Source organism: Aspergillus pseudodeflectus (genome assembly GCF_044049435.1).
Source record: "Aspergillus pseudodeflectus strain CBS 756.74 chromosome Unknown BJX68scaffold_33, whole genome shotgun sequence".
NCBI lineage: Eukaryota > Fungi > Ascomycota > Eurotiomycetes > Eurotiales > Aspergillaceae > Aspergillus > Aspergillus pseudodeflectus.
The window spans coordinates 41,387-58,109 of NW_027263809.1; the positions used below are offsets into that span (position 1 = coordinate 41,387).

Genomic DNA, 16,723 nt, shown 5'->3' on the forward strand with positions numbered 1-16,723 from the left:
TTCTTTATCTTCTTCTTTTTCTGTTTCTGTTTCTTGGAGTATTCGAGGCGAGACGAGATTATGACTTTGATAGAACAGCTGAATGAACCGCTGGCCCCGTTTCTTGTATACATTTCTGATAGGAAACTGCCCTGGGTCGCGCCTTCCTCGCTGTATCCGCGCTGGGAAAGGAAGGAGCGGTCGAGCACAGTCCTATTGTGCCTTCCGCATCTGGCCAAGAAAGAGCTTTGTCAGCCGCGCCAGATGCGTGTTGTGTAGTCGAGTAGAAACATATGAGGGACCTTAGACGAGCTTTATTTACTACATACTACTAGGGCTAGGGCCATTGGAAGCCTTTTGAGGGATCATAAGAGAATTTTTTGCTTTATTTCTTATTCTTCTAGAGGCGGAGGGATCATGTCATGTCATCACTTGGAACAAAGGAAAATGACACAAAGAAATAGACATAAAATAATGGGTATAGAGAACAATCGCTGATCCTGTACCCAAAGACCCTCATGATGACCATGGAAGCCATTTGACGCCTTTCGCTCCTCCGATATGCAGATGCATGCCATGTAGGCATATTACCAATAAACATTTGACCCAATATGAGAATGTGAAGTATACATGGGGTTGAAGAGAAGAGATAGAGAAATGCATGTTTGTTTCCCGCGACACCGAGCAGAACATGAACATATGAGGGTATCATGAAAAGATCAACAAGCAAGAAATCAATGGTATATGAGGGGCTTTTCGGTATTATGCAAGGTGGGTAGGTATGTGGATATCGTTTTCGAGGTCTGGTGGTGGTGAGAATCGTGTTGTCCAAACTCATACGATGGCAGCAGCCACTGCACGAGCAGTGTGACAGCCGCGTTCGTGGCGCTTCATGTTACTCCGCACGCTGAATGCCTTGCCGCATCCAGCGTGTGTACACCGGAAGGGCTTTTCGCCGGTGTGGCTATGAGAGTGGATGCGAAGACTCGAAGGCCGCGAGAAGGCCTTGTGGCATGTGCGACAGATGTATCGGTCCTGATTTTGCTGGTATGGCGCAGCCGTGGATGGAGGGAAGTAGTGGTGGTGCTGCCACGCTGGTGTAACGGGTGAGATCATAGGCTGGTGCGCTGCTGGTGTAGGGGCACTGTATGCGTTGGCCGACGGTGGTCGCTGGTAGTACATTGCTGACGGAGAGGGCTCGATAGGGGATGAGTATGTAGCAACGCTGGGAGCCGGCGAAGCGTAAGGTACACGGTGGTTGGAACCTTGGCTTGAAATTGACGATCTGTCGGCTGGGCTAGGAAGAGTGACCGGTGGTTGCGGGTACTCGGTCTGAATCACTTGGTGTGTCCCCGATATTGAGCTGGCGGGCGAGTGACCGGTACTGTGAAAGCCAGAGCCGGGGCGCAATGGTGGAGTGGGTGGGAGGCGGACTGGAGGGGCAGCTGATGTAGCCTTGTCGAACGATGCGCGAGCGTCCATCTCTCGGTAAGTGGGAGAGCTAAGTCTCTGGCGCTCTACTAGATTGTTAATTCCGAGCTTGTATACAGAATGAGTTGGGTGTCGTACTTGGGGCATGTGTTGCGGCGCCATCTGCGCTGTCTAGGAGCGAGGAGATAGAGGGGAGCGAGCAGCGAGTAGCGTTGTCCTCCACCGGTGGCGACAGCGGAGCTTGTGCGCGTGTGTAGGAGGTTGATGCGGTAGGGTAGAAAGAGCCAGGTTCGAAGGCAGGAGGGCTGTAGGAAGCTCTGGCCTTGACCGTCAAGGCGGGGAGAGGAGCCGGTTGGCTTATGAGGTTTGCGAGGTCCATGATGTATGTGGGTGGTGGATGGTGTTTAGAGAGGCCGACGGGGTGCGGAAGGATGGATGATTTAAAGTAGAAAAACGTGGCTAGGAAGGAACCATATATGATGGAGACGACGCTACCCAAGGCGATCCAGATGTATGGAGTGGAGAGACAGAAACAGGGGGGGGGGGAGCAACGAGGTTTATAGACCAAGACCTCAGAAGCCAGAGATGAGGATTGTTGGATAAGGTGGGGAGCAAATGAAAAGAATTAAAAAGAAAAGAATTATTTTAGAAGGAAATAATAATAACGACCCTCATTAATCGCAGGAGGATCAGACCAAGGCTGATTCGCGCAGGCTGATGGGCCTCCGCCGTCGTGGAAATGACTCGGGAGGTGGGCTCAGGCTTGGTGGAGTGCAGCCGATACGGAACCCAGAGCTTCAAGACTCAAGAGACTCTGAACTTCAACCTGAAGCGACTCCAATCGGACCCAGAAGAAAGTCGCCCGCAAGATTGATTGGCGATATCGTATGGTAATCGTCGTACATGCGTAATTTTCCCGAAGGCTGCCAACGCCCATTCTGAGACCTCCGTCCGAAGCTTAATTAATAACGACCGGCAGTGGATCGGTAACTTTGTCTTCCCTGCCAAAGTGTGGTATTTTTGACTCCGACTAGTAATGCCTTTACCCCTTGAGTCTTCAATTGACACGCGAGACTGACGGGTAACCAGGGATCTTGTCTCACAGAGGAATCCTCAGTCTTGTTGTCTCACAGCATAGAGACAAACTACACTGGTCTGAGGAAGACGCATCCAAGAACAAACAGCTCTCCAAAACACTTCAGCTCGGCACAATCTCCTAGTGCAGATCTCTTGATCTTTCTCATTACTGCTCCTGCGCCTTCCAAGCCGTGGCGAAGGCGACCGGTAGCGGCCTTAGCCTGTGCTATTATTATTAATGGGCCTGGAGCCTTGGACAGGCGATGATCGTTGGGTCGGCTCCATTTCTGGTCTTACCTGTCACAATCATTCCATGCCCCGTTAACGGCTGATCGTTGCCGCACGATCATGTCTTTTGCGAAGAACCTGATCTCATCCGACCAAAAAGTCCGTCGATCGTTCTTGAGTGTTTCGGTTTCACCTCAACCTGGCTGCCGGCAGCGAGCCTGAAGATGCAGCATTCCTCCACCCTCCCGCGATGCCCTTGTTACGAATGCCCTTGTTCCCCTATCTACGATTGACGAGTCTTAACATCTTCCTTCCGACGATCTTGAGCTGTGAATGATACCAGGGGGAGACTCGTCCTCGGATCTGAAGTGCCTCCGGGTCTCGAGTCCGTTCTCATCAACCAAGCCTCCGGGGCTCGGTGGCAGCTCCAGCTTGGGCATGGGCCAGCCTTGGCGCAGACTCCAGGAAGGGAATCTGGGAACGATCCCCCTCCATTGCATCCTTCGCTTGGGGGCCAAGTAACTTAGCGGGTTAGCGTTATGAAGGAACCGGAGATTATCGTGGAGTGGGCGCGAAAATCCCCCCAAAAATTCATCAAATGAGGTTCACCTCCGGACCAAGGACCAATTTAAGGTTAGCCTCGCTGCTCTTCTGGCCAAGGGCGAGATTCCGTATGACTTTCACTTCCTTCACTATGACGTTGCCACTCCATTCCAATATCAGTTGAACCAGGCCATTTGCACAATCGTTGCGATCGTCTTGGCCTCGCTTTATTGATCGCCGAACTCAACGACATCCCACTGTTCAATTCTCTGTCCATTGGGATCGCCCAAATCACAAGCACCCATACACTAGCTCACGCATTCCAGACGCTTGCAGGATTTCCACGAGTGCTCCCTTATCCACTACTCCCTTTGGAGGTCACCGACTGGCATCAACCCTGGTTACAGCCTTGGCTCTACCCGAGTTTCTTGTCCACATGTGCTGAGCCTCGGCGGCAAACCAAGGGCCCTGGACCCCAAAAGTGGTGATGGAGACGAGGCACTAATGGATGATCATCACGCCGAGCACCGAGTTGCTTGCTTTGATCAACAATAATACCGCGTTCCGAATAATGCCAATAACTCGAGCCATTTTCCTCGAGGACAACTGATGGTTTGTTTCACCCGAACGACTCGATAGTCTGGAGGACAAGGCTCGGTCGAGTCTCTTTTCCGTAGTTCATTTCCGTGGGTATTTTCCCGAGAATGATCGTCAGATCCCGTCCTAAAAGGGACTAGTGCTACGCCTAGACGATTTTCCTCGCGACTAGGCGCCCGTTTCTCAGTCACTCGACTCCTTTGGTTTCTCCCTAGAGGCCTAGACAACGAAGGCAGGAATTGAATGATCGCACCGACGCACCCATTGCGTTGGCTGTTGGGTCGGAACTCGGCCTTGTACCCCCATTTGCTAGCTGTTGATCATGGGAATATCAATGCGCATCATTCAGTCCTCAGCAGAAGCGCGCCTACAGCCTCTCTTTGTCCAACCCAAGACACACATAGCAATCCTAGGAATCACCGCTCTTTTGCTCAACTACCTTGTGCGGAGATGTGCACGAAAAAAAGAAAAGAATGGAGAGTCAGACAGGCCCCAGTCAACCATGTGTGAATGATGGATGTGCCCCCATTTCAAACCTTAATATACGATCTCGTGGAAGCGAAGCTTACAGGCCCAATCAGCTTCCTCATTTGATGGGTCTCCATTGTCCGACTGAGCAGGTTGTCAGCATTCGCCTTGCCTGCATGCATATCGCTATCATTAGATTACTCCGGGAGTATTTCAGGCAGGAAACGTTGGCTCCAGTCCATGGCCCCCGCCTCTGTCGGATACTCATTGGCCGACATTGCTCAAAATCAAAACCATTATTCGAGAGCTTCTGCTTCTGTTCGATGGTTTCGGAGACCCCGTCGGCCGGCTTCTTGACTCAGTAGTAGTTATGTCCTGCTCCGGGAGAAGACCAAATGGATGGCCGAAACCAACCTTGACAAGCCCCGCAAATCAGCCGTCTCCAGAGTCCAACCAAAAATTGCGCCTGGAGAGGAAAGCGGGAAACTAAGACTGAAGAGGGTCTAAAAACGTGGTAAATTGCGCAAGCCGCAGCGCAGCCATCTCATGGATTCGAGAACCCAGTTCCTTGGTCCATGGTCGCACAGAGAAAGTTACACAAGGAATATGAAGGATATAAGCGAGGTAACACAAAGATCAGGATGACTTGCTGACTGACACATACGATTCACCCCTTTCACTCGCAATGGATGCTCAATTAAGTGATTGACATACGGAGGATTCAGTTGTTGCGCCGCCGGTGATGAACCTTTCCAGCGCATCATCCCATGCACCAGAAAAAGAAAACATGTCGCCGAGCGAGCAGCTTGTCCTCGGAGAGCCAGCCTCAACGATGGCACAGGTTTATTTTGTTAGCCGCCAATCATTGTGATTTGTAACAAATGTCCTTCGTCAGTCATCAGATCCACACAAGTTCCCTTCGCCGTTCGCATTATTTCCAGCGACAGTTTCAGACTCACTGAGCGACCGGAACTCCCCCGAGCACCGGACGGTATGCTGTTCTTCCGGCTTTCGACCTGAGTCTCGAACCTCGAAGACGTTGATCAGAATCAGGATCACGGATCGTGGTGATCACCGGTAGTTCAGTGGAACGGGTAATCAGGAAGAGTGGAAATTGCATTCCAGAACGCCAACCAAGCCAACTGCGTCCGCGTTTCCAGCTTCCCTCTCCGGAAGACCCCCCCTCCCCTTTCGCTTGAGCTTGGAGGAGCTTCGACTTTGGTAGCGACTCGCAACTACACGAGGGTCGTACCAGATTTCCCTCCCAGGTCGCTGGGGCCGATTCAACCACGGAACATATGGTGAAGAAAGTGGTGTGCTCTCGCACACCAGACTTCGCTTAACCGCCTGGAAACTTTAATAAAATTACCGCTGCTATTAATATTTTCAGTTTGGCGGTTTAGCGTCTGAAAAGGGAAGGGGAGGCAGATCGCTGCAGCGGAGCTGGCCTTGACGTCAAGAAAAGGGGCAAGTGTCACCGACCATGAGAGCACAGAGAATGGGTTTGTCTTCTTGCTTGGAGAGCGAAAAAAAAAAAGCAAGCAGCACGGCACGTCGGCAGCAAGTTTCCTCGCATACGGAGTACGTATCATTGATCTCAACTCCTCAGGGGACAGTTTTCTCCAGTTCGTGGCGCCGTTCTCAAGTTTCAGAATCAGCCCGCAGGAACTCGTACGAAATGTTGGATGCTTAAGCCTCAAGTGTTATGGCATTAATAAGCTGGCCGGTAAACTAAAGGATTCCCGAGATTCGCTCTCTTCTGGTGCGCGGCGATCATTCCAACGCCTTCAAACGTCCAGCTTTGACCGCCGGTTTTAGTGCTCGGATGAACTACTGCAACTCGCTTAGTGGGCGGGTAATCGCCCTTACTCCTCCAGCTCCTGAAGGCTCCAACGGAATCTCCCCTGGCGGACCTAGAAGCCTTATCCAACGACGATTGACAGATCGATAATCGGGCATATTAATCTATCACAATACGTCCGAGACTATCGGCGGGTGTCGACATTACCGCGTATAGTTGGCGTCATTAAGGTCAGAGCGCTGCAACGGCCTGCGTCTTCCCCCACGGCGGGAGTTCCTCTCTTGGACTTGGCCTTATCTTTCTTCAGCGTCCTTTAAGCTTGAAAGTCGGGACTCATACGACTAACGACTGAAGTCTCGGAAACGTATATAGAAAAAGAAAAGTGCTGCATGGATCGGACAACGCAAGATCGATCTCATGACTGAACCCGAGCAGTTTCTCGCTTCGAAGCTCCCTAACAGGATAAGCCTTGCACCACCCAAGTATTCTTTCAGTGTGGGAGATCTCAGACAGCGCAACAAAAAACAACCATCCCGATTGTTTTATTCGTCGCTTATGCTGTGGATTGAGACAGGCGTGCGGTGAGATAGTATGACGGACGTGGATGAACAGGAAACAACAGGTTCTTCCTCCAACCAGGCTACGTTTCAGGAGTTGATCAGGTGACAAGTTAGCCTGTGCGGCCACGCGTGATGGATGAAGATCATCGCATCTCCTGCCACGCGCGACCGTAATACGGGATCGACGTCTCCCGCCTCCCTATTTTTGCTGCAGGTCCAATCACATTTCTCTGCTTCGCGTGTATCGGACAGAGTGCTGCGCCGCGTATTACCTCGTATTCTCTGTATCCTATGTTACACAGAGACTGAATTCGTTCAAGTGACAAACACATGGAGAGACAGGAGGCGGCGATGCGGTGGGGATCACCATGCCCTTGTTCTGCAGGATGGTGGTACACCAGTCAAAGCTCTGATAATCGGAGTATCTATCTTAGAGCAGTACGGAGTACTAACGTGCACTGTTGAGATTATACTCCATACGTTGCGTTATGATCATACAACACATTATTTGGTCCTGGGAGAATTCATTTCGAATATACTCATTAGCGGGCTATGTCAAGACTCAACCGACGTGATGATGCCTTGACATATGTCAATCACAAGTACGGAGTTCTTGATCGCCTGAAGCATCACGGATTGATGATGATCATAAGGTCTTCAGAGTCGAGACTCGAGAATCAACTCGACTTTCGAAGTCGCCGATTCAAAACCTGAAACAATCCAACCAAGCCGAGCTGTCTGAAGTTTGAACAAACTCCAACAAGAGCCACGTTTGTCGATCGTCATCACGAAGCTCCAGGAGAGCTGAAGTCTCGGAATGCCGGGAATCTGGTCGAGTCGGGTGGGTTCGTGGGGAGCAAAAGCCAGGCAGCCAGGCAGCCAGGGGGAGCCAACATGAGAGAGCGATCCAACTGAAAACCGGGAGACCGGAGTGTGTCGGAAAAGCGACCAACCGGATGAAGTCTAGCCCTCGCCTATTGAGTTCCAACGTTCTGCCCCTGAAACACCCAGCGAGCCCACCAACCACGCGTCCGCAGCGTCGAACTGCTGGAGCATGCGCCATGATCTCTCACGCTTGAGGACTAGCGCAGCCCCCTAGGTAGCGCTCCTTAACTTCCTTAGCGCACAGACTGGAGTCTGGACCCTGGTGATTTCACGTGGCGGATTCTCGCGTCCGTCGAAGCATCCTTCGGCCCTTCCCGAGTTGGCACCAAAGCCGATGCACTACTGCACGCTAGTATTATTGCCTTTTGGACAGTGGTATGTACCTTCAGCTCTTCTTCTCGAAGAACAAATCTTGGCTTGGAGCAGGGTTGAGGGTTTCAATAGAGGACAAGGGGGGGAGAGAAATCTCCGCCGAAAATGCGCAATCCTTGCTTATCAGTGCCTAAGTGCGCTTCACCAAGCCTTCCACAGCTCCGGTCCCAGATTCTTTTCTCACCGGGACGCCAAGCCACAATCTGACTTTCAAGGCTTCTTGACTTTTCCGTGTTCTCACAAGCTGAGGTTGGATCAGTCCGTATCGTAATTTCAATACGGTCGATCAGTTCATGAGTCGCAACGCTCCAAAGCCTAACCAAGTAACTGACATCCATTGCATCGCGTGGCAACTCTGTCGCAGCTCTCCATCGCCGTCTCGGATCGCATCACTTGATCACATACCCAAGGCTCAAGCCAAGAGAAAAACAAACTATCACACCCCTAGACAGGGTCAGCTTGTCTCGGATTTCGGAGTTCTTGCTTGAATCGATAAGCCCTCATTCTTGAAGATGGATCCCGCAATGAGTGAACCCGCATACGCAAACCAAGGCCGAGTCCTTCAAGGGATCATATCATCGGACCATCATCGCAAGATGTCTTGATAATCGATTAATATTAATATATGCGAATCCTTCGCGTTCAGACAGTTAAACCTTATTCGAGTCATGTCGGGACCACTATTGATTGATGAAGAATGCTGGCAGTCGGATTTCTTGCCGTCGTCGGACCCGACAATGTGGCCATTTGCCCGCTAGTACCTTGCAAATTGAGTCGGCGACTTCAGTCTCATGTCGCGCCTGGATTCGTCCTCTAAAAGAGCATCATATTACCCCGTATGGAGCACGACGTACTCAACGTCAATGCCAAGCTGTGATAGTGGCACGCGAAAATATATCATTTCGCACACACATCCCTCGTTCGGGTCTACTCCGGAGTAAAGCACAACTACCCGGCTAATTCCACAGGAATGTCTAAATCAGACGGCTCTAGCCGAGAGTCCGCGAGGCATGCCCTCTTCTGCAACAAAGAAACTCTGCATTCACTCCAAGACCCCAGCTTGAAGCTGGAGGAGTAGGTGGGAAGAATTAGACCAAAATACGGAGTACAGCAGTTCGATACGTCAAAGGATATGGGGCCTGTGGGGCCTTACAACCACACTGGCAATTGTACGGAGTATGTACAGCTTCAGAGGGGAACGGTGGTGTAAGAGATTGCAAGACCTTGGATCACCTGATCACCTGGCTGCGATCATTGAGGCAGATGGGCAATCAAAGCCGCTCCTATTCTTGCTGCGGAGGGAATTCCGCCTCACTCTTTCAGCCAGCTTGGCTTAACGAGTTCTTGGGAAAGGATAAATGGAAATATCAGACAACCCTGTCATGGAACGGAAATTCTGTACTCCGTACGCGGCCACAAGGTCAAGCCCCGGCCCAGGCTGAGACTTGAATTCAACGTCACACCTGTGCGTCTGCCCCATGGTTTTACCAGGTAAGCAAGGCGATCTCCTTTTAGCCGACGAATCAGATCTCAGATCCTCGCCAACAAAGAAGGAGAGTTATTATTCAATCAGCCATTCATGCATGCATACGGAATACCTATGTGCAGTGGTGATTATTTTGATTACCCACAAGTAGCGACAATCCCTGGATAACTCGCGTGGATTCGGAAATATCAAGCGAAAACAGCGTGGGACAGTGGATCCGCATTCCACTTTCTTGAGTCTTGGCTCCTTTCCCACTCACGTCGCAAGCCTGCAACGTCTTTCTGAGTTTCTTACCTCTCTCGGTTTAGTTGAGTGGCTCCTTGCCCCCATCGGTCGGTCAGTCAGGCTTCAGTCAGCAAGTGGCGTGGCGCATGGCAGATTACTAAGTTGCCATGAGGTTTTGGGGCGGATTGAACATCTTCTGGCCATAGCTTCTGGCCGGCTGAATGCAGCGTCCTGCAAAAATGTTGTTTCGAGGTTTCAAGTCGCATATTTGGGTTGCACCCCCTTACCTATGAGGAATCACGTGGAAGAAGTATCGTCATGGAGAGCCTTCAATCAAAGAAGCGTATCTCCAGGGCCAAAAGGGAAATGTGTACGATGCTCACCCAGCAGAGCGAGACCTGTGCAACTCAGCTGAATGAGCCTGAATCGAGGTAAGACAATCTCGCATAGGCTAGCCTCATCCGGCTGACTCCAACGACAATCACAAGTGAACCAGAAATCAAAAAAGAACATGATCTCTGGCGTGGCAGACGGGGCCTTACCAGAACTAGCTTAGTGGATGCTCTCTGTCGTGGGACCTGGGTCACATTTCCATGGGTCAGGCCGAGGTTGATGCGGTCCCTCCGCAAATGAGAAGGCCGCAAGGGCACATTATTAAGCCGGGCGACGTTTCGACCGAAGTTGTTCCAGAGAGATCGACAACGGGGACTTACGCGCCAAATTAGAACTGTCCATCATCCTGCCGCTCTCCATTTCGCTTGGTGTCGGCGAGGATCCATATTCCACCCTGTTAATCGGGTAAAGTGTGAACAGTCGAGTTGGCATTATTCTGCTTCTTTGGGTGCAAAGAGCTCCTGAGCACAGAATAATGGCTTTGGATAAATGAATCTCGAGAAAGTGGCCAGCAAGACCATCATATCATGTAGTGGCCCGCCTCTTACGTATGTTGTAGTATCCTGTTCCTCCCACACCCTTTCGGACGGAGGGAAGCAGTGCTTTTCGAGTCCATTCAACTCATAGCCAGTGCCAGCCACACGAAACGGAGAAGCTTAGCTTCAGGAAAAGGAAAGGGTCCGAGTCCCTCCAGCAGTCCGTTAGCCGAAGAACTTGCCGCTCAGCTGTTCTCAGGAGGATGAGCATGGGCCATCTGTAAGATGTGATGGGGCCTGCATCAAGAGAAGGTGACTGACTGGTGGTTTCAGCCTTCTATCCACCCTAGCGCCATCCTTTCCATTAACTTTGCATGAGGAACTCAAGGGGATTTTGTGCCAGAATGATTCTGCCTTGTGACACGGTGTTGTGCAGCGCATCGCGCCGCACTTGCATTGCTTCGAGACGGGTACGCCGAATTCGCTATCGAATAAATGTGTCGTGCCTTGTGTGGCTTGGCCGATTCTCTGAAAGACATGGAGATCTATGTTTGTGCTCGTGTTCGTCCAAGCGCGTCTCCTAGTGTCCTCGAGCGACTGTGTTGGTTTTTCTGCATGAGATCATGAGATGAGGCTTGAAGGACGAGTTGAAGTGCTGGTTGGGTTTGTACGCAAGGCACATCACCAGGAAGGTCCACGTTGGATGGGACTGAGGACATAGAGCTTATGATGTAGCGGCAGACTTGCTCTCCTTCAAAAATGTGCTGATCACCCTGGTCAAGATATACAAACCCGATGAAACCTTCGTTTTTAGCTCGAATAAGTGCGGTCATATCCGGCGGATGTGGGCTGGTGTCGCATTCTTCGGGGGAGTGCAGCAAGTCTGGCGTGCGACTCCAGACCCTTGCCCACGCGGTAAGCAGAGTTAGAGAATAATACAGGAGACCTTCCAACAGCAACGGTCAATCACTTGGCGCTCCAGTGGTCCAACGTAACCACTTGTCCAGCGATGTCGTCTGCTCCCGGTGAGGGAAAGGCGGGAAATACCGTTTTTGTTGCCATGATTGCCTATGGTTGGTCAACGTAAATCTGGAAAACACCAATCTCCCGTCTTCTGGAGCGACATAATACTCCGTATCTCTCAAGTTTTGAACGCCGATTTTGCGACTCGGGTTCTTGATCTTCATACAATTATCTCCTTAAGGAACGGAGCGTGTTTTGGGTGGGATGCACCTTGTCCAGAAGGATCCTGCGTGGTGTGGTCATACATCGATCCGTTGTATCACCGTAGATCACCCATGTGTATCGGCTAGGAATTTCCCCAGGATGACACTGGCAGGGGTTGGCCCTAGGGATGGAGGCGAGCGTTAGAGAAAGCATCGGGAATAGATTACCAGACACTTGGGAGAGTCGAACGGCTTCAAATGCCCGCATTCATTTTGCGTCACCTGGTCTGAGAATCCCAGTTCCGCCGAGAGAGTGGGCCTCTCAGCTATAGTAGTCTGTCTTATTGGATATGGTTCTCAAATGTCGAGGACCAGAATTTGTCTTCAATTCCCTGGGGTATCGATGTCGACAGAGACGAAATGAGCCAGCACCGGTCCACCTTGAATACAGAATGCAGCAATTTTGGACTCGCGGAGGGTCGTCCACTGCTTGTGAGTCTCGCACGTTCCTATGCGATAAGGCGTCAGGAATCCTGCGGTGCATGTTAGCCAGCGCCTGGCCGCATGATTTACCATGCAGTCAGACTACCGCCATATCAAGTTAGTTTACCGCGCAAGACTGAGAGGTCAAACAAGGACTCAAACGTTGTCTGCTGGAGAATGAAGGCGCAGTCTCAATTTGCCCCTCATCTGATTTTTCACCCCGCCATGATTCTCAATATGGCGTCAGCTTTCGCCAAAAGGATGATGAGGCGACTCGTCAGGGGACGCAGAACCAGGAATTCTTGTCATCGCGCCCAAATGTCCTGTACTCCGTAGGCTTCAGCAAAAGTACAGGCATGAAATCATACCTCATATCTGAGTCATCGCCATATGGCTTAACGGTTTCGAACTCGCAAATTATTGCACCAATCAGTCACCCACCCCCGCACATCCAAAGGAGTCCATGGCTATGTCGATCTGCCTTCTTGGAGAAAATCAGTGGGGTACCAGCAACTGAGCATCCGTGAGTCGCCGACTCAAACCGGTTCAGGATTGAAGATGTGAAATGCGCAAAGTCAAAAACTTATGGTGTGTCCTGGCAAGCACACTCTGGGAACAGAGTTGAAAGGAACGATGGTTAATGGTCGAGCCCCATGCAAGTTGCGAAGTTGCGGTGGCCACCGTCGACGCCCAACATTGACCATGATTCGGCCCCTCACGCCCATTGATTGGCAAGTAAAAATCCCGACAGCAGATTGACCATGCGTTTCGTGGGCGATCCGCCACGGAAATGCCCGATTCAACGTGCCAGCCAGAAAGCAGCAGGAGAAAAAAAAGAAGGGGCCAGGTCACCAATCAGCCTTCATGATCGCCAGCATTTTGACGCTTTGATTTTCAATCCTGCATGATTAGGTTCCCTTCGCCCACTTTCCCACTCTGAGTCTCCAGTCACCCTGTGCCTCATCGCCTCAGGTTGAGTGAATACTACCCTGACACCAAAATCTGTACAGATCCTCCTGGGTGGCTCCTCCTCGCTGCATTGATCTCTGAGCGATGGATTTTGGTTGGCTGTTCAGACCACCTGGCGCCTAGCCTTCAAAGAGCCTTTTGCCATCCCACGCCCGACACCAGGGAAAGGTAAATCTCAATTTGTAAGGTGGAAACATTGCAGCATGATCAGCCCTCGAGACTAGAAGATGGTCTATCAGATTGTCTCGACTCTGTTGTCTGCTGGCTTGCGCACCTCGCATAAGGCAATCTGCTTTCATCATTCGTCAAGCAGCCTGAGGTCGTTATGGGAGATGAGAGGAAATAATCCTAGAGCTGGGATTGCCAGCACCATATGCAGGCCCTCACTTGCTATCACAAATTCCGGCATGGGCATGAATTATCCTCATCTCTCACTGCGGCATTTTCAGTCCCAGGTGCAAGGCGCTGACGGTCAGAAGAATCAGCGACGAAAATATTACGGGTTCGGACTCCGTTCTGTCAAACCTTGACATTGTTTGAGTTTCTCTGTTTTGAAGGTGCAGATGATGCTCGAATGATAAACAAGAGAGCGTGCGCTAGCAGCCCCAAAGTATCGCACTGACTCTGCGGGCCGGGGCGCGTGCTTTCGATGTTTGCTCTGACCGAACGCAAGACTGTTGGGAAAGCGTATCAAGTCCTTGTCATTAGCATCGCAAGTTTTTGCTGTATAGAGAGGTGTCGTACTCAACATCGATTCGTCTTTGTCACGAGATTGTACCGAATTCACATGCTGTTTGCCTGTGGAAATCTACATGATGCTGCTCGACTTCTCCTCTGCGGCCAACTTTCATACGATGAACTTGCATTCCATTTGAAAGTCACTGCCATCGAGTCGGTCTGAAGTAAGCAAAATGGTGAGAAGACCCTGTCACAATGTAGAATTGGGTTTGAATGGAACTTGGAGCGGAGCGAGTGTATAACCGTAGGGGACTGTTTCTACCCAGGAGCCAGAAAGTTCAGAGAATGTATTCTTGCGTATGCATATATGGTGTAGATCGAGCATCTATTGTTTGCTATATGGTTTTGTCTTCGGCGGAGTCCTCGCGGATGTATATATGGTGTGTTAGGTTCTGTAGGTCGTCAATCATCGACTCTTCGAACGCTAAAGGCAAGGTTCTGAACTCCAAATAGTTTATGCGTCTAAGTTCAGGCTTTCCAGAATCTGGTCCAGCTTTTCCATCAAAATCTGGTAGTTGATTGCGTCTTTGGTGAATTCATCGCCAGCGATTTCCCCATCCAAAGTTCGGATGATGGGCAGGCGATCCTCCCCATTGGTAACAATGGGTTCAGGCACAGTGTCGCTATTCGTAACAAGGTCAATCGCGTTGACGCCACTGATAACTTTCTCAAGTCCTTCGTTGTTGGCCTCAACATCCACGGGTTGTTGTATAGTTTCCTCCATCATCTCTTCTATGCCCGCGTCATCAAACCTGAGCCTGAACCGTTCATTGAGGTAAAATCTTATATCGTCCAGCAACTCAATGGAATCAGTTTCCTGTCGTCCTTGGATACGGAGTGCTGACTCTTCGATCAGCTCCGCGAATTCAGGAGAATCTATATGTGCCTCAAGACGATAAGCCAAATAACGAGCAGCAAATTGCTCCAGTCGCTGAACACGGGTCATCCACGCAGCACGAATGATGCCGTAAATGTCTATGTCGTCTTCCTCCTCACCTCTAGTCTTCGCGGCTTCCGCTTGTGACATGTTGCCACTGCCTAGGGTGCTGATCACAACTGCCGCCTTTGTCTTGAGCTTCTCGATGAAAAGCATGTCCGCCGCAAACAGCACGTCGACTGCAATGTCAAGAGAGAAATCAGCTCGCTCAGTGTAGAGGAATGTGAGAATAATTTCTAGCACGTCTGGGGAGCAGTCCAATGGGATGATATGTAGATGTTCTTTAATCTGAGCTTCGCGAAAAGAGGAATTGAACATAGTCTGGAAGAATTCGGACCGTAGCAGCATCGCCCTGTGGCAGGGGAAGATTGTCGACTTTCGAGGCGATTGCACATCTCCAGAAGATCCAATGGGGCCAAGAGGGAGGCCGGTAGTACCGGAATTCTCAGTCGATTGCAGGTTCTCGTCCTCGGGAAGTTCGTCGGCTCGTAATAGAACATCCGCAAATATGGGATTATTGTGATCCCATTGGATGTCATCGACCTTTTCTGTATCGACCACTAATTTATTCTGAAGAACATTCTCTCGAAACCATTCCTCTAGTTGGTCTCGTCCTCTCGTAATTTCGATCGTTCTTCTTTGCCGGGCAAGCCTTCTATCACCGCTATCGATTATGCTGTCCACAAGGGTGCTGATTTCCAAGTAGTTGGCGATTTTGTCAATGCCGGCAAAGACTTCTGACTCTGTAAATCCTGTTCCCGGCCCACTCCTCAAGTCTCGAGGAGGCTCTCCCAGGTACAAGTACTTGATCGCCGTCCCAAAAGCCTGCGGTGGTATGGTACTTGGGAGCTTCCATGCCGTGGTCTCCGGGGCAGACTTCAGCTTTTGACGGAAATAGGGCGATCGAGCAGCGAGGATAAACTTGTGTAGACGCAAAACCTCGTTGCCAGCAGCAACATCTATGTCAAATGTCTTGGGTTCTTCGCGCACCATGAGTGATGCAACATGAGCAGCAAGAGGCTGGAGCGGATCAGTCGATTTAGAGTAATCATATTCAAGAAGCAGATTTCGTATACGGTCATTCAAAGCATTGTATAGGCACCTATTGAGAAGCACTATTGTCAGCAACGGCGTGGGCAATCTTTACTAAGAAACCCGGGAAAATCTTGCGCGTACCTTTCTCCTTGAAAGGTGTCTCTCTCACATAAAGCCCCAGATTCAAGGAGTAGCTGGGCGACTTCGTAATGACCGCAGAGACTCGCCTAAACAGTCGCCATGGTTACTAATTCGCTCAGGTTTAGGCAAGATAGCGACCAAAGGCAAAAGAAATCACTCACCAGGATTAAAGGGGTATAATCGTAAGGATCCCGTGCATTAACATTGACTCCCTCGGTGATCTTCTCTTGACAAACCTTAAGATCCCCCTTACGACAAGCTTCACATAGTTCCCGAAACGGCTCGCTCAAGTCAAGAGGGTTATCGTCAAGGATAGTGCCCTCCTTGATTAGCTTCTGCTCATTGTGCAAGCTGATCTCTAATTGATCTTTGCGCAGAACAGTCCTATCTTCCATTGTGAAAAGTTGCGTTGTCTCCGGTGGCGGAGGGGCTCTCGGGGATAAGAAGAAATGCGGGACCGGATATTGCTTGCCAATGATGCCATGCTTATCGATAAGTCGCGTCACGTGTGCCCATGTTGGCTTTGGCCGACCGAAGAGTGGGTTTTCGATTGTGATTGAATGCTCGCGCTTGGCGAGTGAGACTTCGATAGCTCAGATATCATGATCGCGTAGAGGCTATCGACCGTGAATTGCATGATCTAAGTTCCGACAGGTGTTGGGGATACAGGGCTGTATTCTGTACTTCGCAAGGAGAGAGTTGGAAGAGCGGGAACCCTCGAGGAGTGGCTACT

The 16,723-nt window shown here is 50.6% G+C and overlaps 5 protein-coding genes across 5 annotated transcripts; 1 reads left to right on the forward strand and 4 right to left on the reverse strand.

Annotated features, from left to right (window-relative positions):
• Positions 1 to 344: 344 nt before the first annotated feature.
• On the reverse strand, positions 345 to 1,933 carry BJX68DRAFT_240975 (uncharacterized protein). The gene is made up of 2 exons (XM_071040769.1): positions 1,549 to 1,933; positions 345 to 1,496 (listed from the first exon to the last, which is right to left on the reverse strand). Exons 1-2 carry the CDS (start codon positions 1,787 to 1,789, stop codon positions 814 to 816), a joined length of 924 nt encoding a protein of 307 aa, XP_070897036.1. The 5' UTR covers positions 1,790 to 1,933; the 3' UTR covers positions 345 to 813.
• A 5,395-nt stretch (positions 1,934 to 7,328) lies between these two features.
• Positions 7,329 to 7,876, reverse strand: BJX68DRAFT_125801 (uncharacterized protein). Its single transcript, XM_071036194.1, has one exon. The coding sequence runs from the start codon at positions 7,745 to 7,747 to the stop codon at positions 7,388 to 7,390; it is 360 nt and encodes a 119-aa protein (XP_070897037.1). The 5' UTR covers positions 7,748 to 7,876; the 3' UTR covers positions 7,329 to 7,387.
• On the forward strand, positions 7,718 to 8,324 carry BJX68DRAFT_240979 (uncharacterized protein). The gene has a single exon (XM_071040770.1). The coding sequence runs from the start codon at positions 7,904 to 7,906 to the stop codon at positions 8,210 to 8,212; it is 309 nt and encodes a 102-aa protein (XP_070897038.1). The 5' UTR covers positions 7,718 to 7,903; the 3' UTR covers positions 8,213 to 8,324.
• Positions 8,325 to 11,066: 2,742 nt separating this feature from the next.
• Positions 11,067 to 11,583, reverse strand: BJX68DRAFT_268704 (uncharacterized protein; the record flags this gene model as incomplete). The annotated part of the gene is made up of 2 exons (XM_071046161.1): positions 11,067 to 11,424; positions 11,492 to 11,583. 2 exons carry the CDS (start codon positions 11,581 to 11,583, stop codon positions 11,067 to 11,069), a joined length of 450 nt encoding a protein of 149 aa, XP_070897039.1.
• A 2,584-nt stretch (positions 11,584 to 14,167) lies between these two features.
• Positions 14,168 to 16,487, reverse strand: BJX68DRAFT_125833 (ankyrin repeat and BTB/POZ domain protein). The gene is made up of 3 exons (XM_071036195.1): positions 16,152 to 16,487; positions 15,991 to 16,076; positions 14,168 to 15,916 (listed from the first exon to the last, which is right to left on the reverse strand). The coding sequence occupies exons 1-3, from the start codon at positions 16,383 to 16,385 to the stop codon at positions 14,332 to 14,334; spliced, it is 1,905 nt and encodes a 634-aa protein (XP_070897040.1). The 5' UTR covers positions 16,386 to 16,487; the 3' UTR covers positions 14,168 to 14,331.
• Between the last annotated feature and the right edge of the window lie 236 nt (positions 16,488 to 16,723).

Coding starts and splice junctions, on each gene's coding strand:
- BJX68DRAFT_240975 (XM_071040769.1), bottom strand. CDS start 1,789: ATGGACCTCGCAAACCTCATAAGCCAACCGGCTCCTCTCCCCGCCTTG. Junction 1,497..1,548: donor CGCCGCAACACATGCCCCAA/GTACGACACCCA, acceptor ACAATCTAGTAG/AGCGCCAGAGACTTAGCTCT.
- BJX68DRAFT_125801 (XM_071036194.1), bottom strand. CDS start 7,747: ATGGCGCATGCTCCAGCAGTTCGACGCTGCGGACGCGTGGTTGGTGGG.
- BJX68DRAFT_240979 (XM_071040770.1), top strand. CDS start 7,904: ATGCACTACTGCACGCTAGTATTATTGCCTTTTGGACAGTGGTATGTA.
- BJX68DRAFT_125833 (XM_071036195.1), bottom strand. CDS start 16,385: ATGGAAGATAGGACTGTTCTGCGCAAAGATCAATTAGAGATCAGCTTG. Junction 16,077..16,151: donor ATTATACCCCTTTAATCCTG/GTGAGTGATTTC, acceptor GCGACTGTTTAG/GCGAGTCTCTGCGGTCATTA. Junction 15,917..15,990: donor GACACCTTTCAAGGAGAAAG/GTACGCGCAAGA, acceptor GCTTCTCAATAG/GTGCCTATACAATGCTTTGA.